The 5,954-nt window shown below is 44.0% G+C and overlaps 1 protein-coding gene across 1 annotated transcript in view; it reads right to left on the reverse strand.

The window, feature by feature from the left end:
* Positions 1-316: 316 nt before the first annotated feature.
* JOSD1 (Josephin domain containing 1) overlaps positions 317-5,954 on the reverse strand; it is a 6,285-nt gene continuing 647 nt past the window's right edge. Inside the window, exons 2-4 of the mRNA XM_010022750.1 lie at positions 2,118-2,246; positions 1,805-1,999; positions 317-416 (exon numbers count right to left, since the gene is read on the reverse strand). Coding sequence (XP_010021052.1) covers positions 317-416; positions 1,805-1,999; positions 2,118-2,246 — 424 coding nt within the window. The remainder of the gene's footprint in view (positions 417-1,804; positions 2,000-2,117; positions 2,247-5,954) is intronic.

Below are 5,954 nucleotides of genomic sequence, written 5' to 3' on the forward strand. Positions count from 1 at the left end.
GAAAGGGTGGCCAGAGGCTCCCAGAGCCCCAAAGCCCAGTTTTCAGGAACGAGCGCAGCGCTTGCTATAGCAACTCACCCGCCTTTGTGACTGAAGAGATCGACTTCCAGTTTCCTCCACTCTGCCCTCAATTCTCCCCCACCCACCACCCCCAATGTCCAGCGCCATTGCCCTATTGCACCAAGGAAGGAAGAGAAGAGCTTAACAAAGGAAATTCCAGATGAGAGGAGTTGGGGCACCCATGATCCAGGTTTTGAGGATGTCAGGAGTTCAGTGAAGGGGAAGAGCTGTAGTGGGAGGAGAGAGTCGGTCCAGGTCACACGTCAGCTCTCCAGCTCTGATGTGCTTCCACCTCCTCTGGCACCACCAGCAGGAGTTCACAGTTCTTGCCTCTCAGCTGGTGTTTCAAAAATTTCCTGTCATCAAGAGGAAAAAGAAGCACTACTGAACATAGAACTTCATTACAGCCTGTAACAACTCACTGCAACTAACTGCAAATATGACAAGAAATGGGAGGTAACCCACACACAATTCAGTTATTTTCTTATTAAAGATAAAACAAGTATTAAACTTGCCCCACTAGAGTCTACCCAGAAAATTATCACAGAATCAGACAGATCTTAACTTCAGCAGAGGTTAAGTCTATATAGATGTCACTTCCCAATTTTCCAAGGCAGCAAAAAAAGAATTAAGTTCAGTTTCTTCAGTCTCCAAGATCAAGAATCCCATTGTACTTGAAAATAATTCCAACAGACCTGGAATACTTGTGAGGAAAAGAAAAGCCCCAACAAAACAATCACTTCGATGTCCTAAATCATAGCAGCAGCGCACCACCTGCTCATTTGACATGGGTCTGCAGCTCTTTTCTGCCCCAAAACTTTTTCTAACACCAAACTTGGATTATCTCCAGTAACTCCAGTAAAGTCAAATCAAGGTTTTCTCTGGTATCTTTTAGCCCAGGTTTCCAGCATTCCCTATAGAGAAAGCCCTTACTTACTGCTGAAGAACAGTGCACCCAGGATAAAATCCACCAGCAGCTCTGCCCTACAGTTCCAGAACTGTGTTATTTTACCCCAGAAGTTCACGAAAGGCCAAGCTTCACTTTACCAAGACTTTAAGGGCAGGGTGGGCTCTGCAGATACTGCTCATGTGCAAGCCCTACCTCAGAACAAGTCTAGTCAAGACAGCAAAGCTGCTGGTAGGCTTTAGAACAGGATGGAATGGAAGTTAAACAGCAACTAACAGCAGGTGAGACTTTACAGTCAAACCATTCACACCAACCATCTTGTGTTAGGATTGGAGAGGGGAGTCAAGCCAGAAGTGCAGTGTAGGCTTATGTAGTGAAATGACACCTAACAGCAGTTTTCCCTTGCAGTCGGGGACAAGGCTGCAGTTTGAGTCTGGAAAGCCTTTTGTTGGGAACATACGCACAGATTGTTACTAAGGAGGCAAAGCGATGCTGATACTTTCATGTTTGAGGAGAGAGCCAGGCACAGTACATTGCATCACAAGTGTCACCCAGTAATACCAGACTTGGCCTCTGCCTTCATCACTGGTGATGGAGCCAGCCATGTGAGACACAAAGTCGGCCTCTCCCCAGCCCACACAGATCAGCCCTGCAAAAAGCATCTTCCTAGCCCAGATGGGGTATCAATCTAAGCAGAGGCACAAGAACCTTACTGCTCTCAAATCTTTGCTATTAGAGGTCAAATATAAATGTTTCAGTTGCCAACTGTTTGAGGACAGATTCCCCACCTCCAACAGGGAAGGATTTGAGGAGGAACAGGATACAAAAAACTCCTACCTGAGCTCACTTTCACCCCCAATCCACTCAGGCACCTTGAGTTTGGAGTCGAGGTTGTAGTAGGTGCCTCCCACCTCACGAACACAGATCCAGTGCTGTCGCTTAAGGGGGAGCTTCAAGGGGCCCCAGCAAAGGCTGGAGGGCAGGTTCATGATGAAGCCCATCACGTTAGACAGGGCAATGACATTCACATCCCTGAAAGAGTGCAGAAAGCAAAGCAGTGCTAAGATTGTGTTCTGGTACTTTTAACTTCATCTCTTTCTCGTTTCTACGAACGGCGGCCACCTCCCAGAGTTACATGACATCTCGGTACCTGCGCTTGTCCCACCAAACTGCCTCGTAGCCTTTGGTCTGAAGCGCTGCCATGATCACATTCACATCATAGTTTCCGTTCCCCAGCATGCTCTTCTTGTGGGGCGTCACCATGGTGTTGGGAGACAGCCTGCAAACACAACAGGAGGCTGCTCGCCAAACCTGCATTCCACAGTCAGAAGGGGCTCCTTGCTGTGTAACTTGAAGCCCATTTTCAGGGGGTTTGTGTTTAAAACAAACCTATTCCATTCACCCTTATCATTCAACAAAGGGGCTGAGAGGGCTAAACAGTGCATTAAGAATAATTTTGATGTACAAAGCTTCCAAAGGTTCTAGCTTTGATGTGAAAGAGACCTCTTTCCTCCCCACTCCCTTGAGCTGGTACTTCTGAAGGATGCTTCGATCATTTTTACCTCAATTCATGGTCAGAATAAATGCCAGATTGCCATTTAGGATGACAGCTACCACAGTTTCAAGAGTTCAACAGTCAACACCAGTCTTGAAGACTGAATGAGATTTAAAAAGGCAAGGTGGGTTGGCTGCAAAAAAGGGTTGTTCTCCCCCACCACCCCACTGGTAAATTAAAGAAGCGCTTAGACACAAAGATGTGGAGATATTTGGGTTTAGGAGCTTTCTAAAGCATTGCCGTTGCTATATGATAAAAAAAAAAATAAAAAATCTGTTGCTGTAGGTAACTGAACAGATAGCCCTGTTTGCAGATAAATCTCTTCAGTTTTACTCAATAAGCTTTCCTAGCGACCATCTGCATTACTATGGCATCTAGAAATCCAGAATCACAGTCCATCACATTATATGCAAAAATATGACAGCCTTTGCACCAATCCATATAATGGATGCAAGACAAAACATGGAGATGTGGCAAAAAGAACCCCAAACAACAAACTAACAGTCACTTCTATTGGTTTGGGGAAACGACAAGGGGGTGACTTATTACAAAGGTGAAAGATGGGCTTCAACAACTAGAAGAGCAAAGCACAGGGAGAAACTGGGAGCAGAGAACAGCAAGGTCATGCAACACCAATCCAAAGCTCTGTTGTGGTGAGTTGCTCTTTTGACTGGTAAGGACTTCGTTAGTTCTGCCAGCACAGGGTTCCAATGTTTCATATTGGCCTAATAGCCACATTTCACCTGCTGCTTATGTCAACTCCATCCCCCAAAACTCCTGATGTTCCTACACGGTTTTTGCTTGCCCTTTAGCACAGTTCAAGTTCTTCAGGTGTATTTCATCCAGTCAAAACCCTTCAGCATTTTCCCCCTGACAACATAAGGCATTTGACAAGCAGCAGCAAGCAGTGGATTGAGTAGGGGCTTTCAGACCAACCAAGATTAGAGAGATTACAGACAGGTAGGTTATTACATCATCTGTGAGTTTTCTTGCAGTGGAGCAGAGTACAGCAAAACAGCCTGGAAGTGATTTAACTACAGAAGGGAGAAACAACATGGTGATAGGAAAAGCTACATTTCCAGAGAATGATGGTTTCCAGCCTCCAAAGCTCTACTGTATTTTACCAATCACAGAAGAGATGTGACTGTAGCTTGTCACAGCTCTTCCAGCATCTCCATAAAGCAAGATCACTTGGCTACAACAAATTCCTCAAGATCACTGCTTCAATCTATTAATTCTCCTGAGTGCCAGAGAGCTAGAAAAGCCTTCCAATCAACAGAGCACTCTGGGTTGCACAAGCACCCTCTCATGGCCCCGCTTTCCAGAGACAAGCTTATTTGAGAGCTGAAAGAACACATTTATCTTTGTTCCTTCCTGTAACTTTCAGAGCCACAGAAATGAGGAGACCAGTAGAAGTGACATTCTCAAAATCTGGTACTTGTGAGCGAACATTCACCAAGAACTGCCTCCATGTTTCTACTCACACACACCTAAATAGGGTCCACAACCATTGCTGAAGGATTTTGATTAGACAAGGAATTAAATTGCCTCTCCAAAGATAATATAAGCTGATGAAAACAGATAAAGTTGGACAGAAAGCCAGGTAATAATCCTCCTGAGCTTTCCAAGTCAGAAACTGTCATCAACACATTGTCTTAAAACAAGAGGCTCCAAGATTCCTGTCCGCAGTTGTCTTTCCTAATCAGGTCTTAATACACAGACTTCAATGAAGTGAAAAGGTTGTGTTTGTGTCTCCACACAATATTTGGAACATGCAGTCTTACTTCCTGCAACAAAAGCCAGAACAACATCAAAAAGATGTTTCTTGTCTTTGAGGAGAGAGGAAGGACTACAAAATCAGAGGGGAGCTTGGACACAGTTCTGGGGTACACTCGAGATGATAACCATCAGGCTAACCTTGCCTTACACGATGGGATGCAGCATAAGGGAAACTAATGATTAATCAATGTGGTTCAATTGCTCTTCAAGGGACGTGGCAACAGCTACAGAAAGCTTATTTGTGATTTCGTTACCTTGCCAACACTGGGTTTAAAAAAAAAAAAAAAAAAATCACCTCGCAACGTTTTTGTAGCTTATTAAAAATATTCATCAGTCCTTTCTCAACACACAGAATATGACTAGATACAGGAAAGACATATGGAAGAGTGATGTATAAAGAGCAACTGAATCCACTCCTCTTAAAGGCAAGTCAGAGTTAGACACCCAAAAGAGTTACCCAACAGAGATGCAAAGGTAGTGGCAGTTCTTATGCACAGTTTATATCTCATCCATTTCTGAAAGGAACTGCCACATATATTTCCATACTACCATGGGGCTGAATCAATGTGTTTATCTTGATCCAAGTATTAGGATGGAACAATACCAGGTTGGAATCAGAGACAAATTCTCCTTTCTAGAGCAAAAGGTCTGACAAGATAAACACCCCAGCTCTTTCTGAGAGGCCTCATGCCACACACCAGTTCTGTCTCACCAAAGCCAACGAAAGCCAACTAATTAGATCACCACACTCCTTCTTCCACATGAACTGCCTTTGTTTGTTTCAGGCCGATAGCAATCCATCTGTGATTGAGATTCTGACAATTACCACTCTGGAGCAAACCCACAGGATCTTTACAGGAGACAAAGAGTGCCTTGAGCCTGCCATGGACCAGCTCCACTTCGCCAACAAGAAGTTTATTTATAAGGCTATCACAAACAGCACTTCAAGCTGATATTTGCTGTTGCCTATCACCACATTTCTATTGCAAAAGACAGGCATGCGTTTGATGAGTCCATACATCTGGTTTTCAGGAGAGCAGCAAGAGGCACACAGCTCCCTGCCCATCAGCAGCACAGGGGACTGCCACTGCCACTTCTAGCAGTACCTGTGCAATTGCTGCTACAAAGCACCATTTCCTACCTGTCACAAACACAAGATGCTGTCAACTGCTAGTACGGGTATTTGAGCATAACTTACGCGACATTTACAACATCTGTGGATCGAGTAGAGGAGATCCCCTTTTCCTATTTAATTACTTCGTCAATGAGAAGTCACCACGGTTTTCAAAGGCACACAGAGGAGAATTTCCACAAAGCATTGAAACAGCATAAATAAACTGAGCAAAATACAAGCTATTGTAGAGGCCACATGAATAATTTAATTTATCCCAGTAAAACTCAAAAATGCTTTTATTAATTATCTTAAGCTGCTGGGAAACATTTAGCAATGCCACAGAAAATGGGATCTAGCTACTGAAATTACATCCAGTTTAGACAGAGCATGCAGGGTCTCAACCATAATATTCGAAGAACTTCACTTAACCACTTGCATAAGGAGTCACTCATTAGGCAAAGCTTCTACTTCCCCCAAAATTCGGAAGTGCTGCAGTACCAAATCAGGAAGATTTTACGATGACATATTTGTCATTCCTG

The sequence above is a fragment of the Nestor notabilis genome, unplaced genomic scaffold (assembly GCF_000696875.1).
Source record: "Nestor notabilis isolate BGI_N333 unplaced genomic scaffold, ASM69687v1 scaffold14899, whole genome shotgun sequence".
NCBI lineage: Eukaryota > Metazoa > Chordata > Aves > Psittaciformes > Psittacidae > Nestor > Nestor notabilis.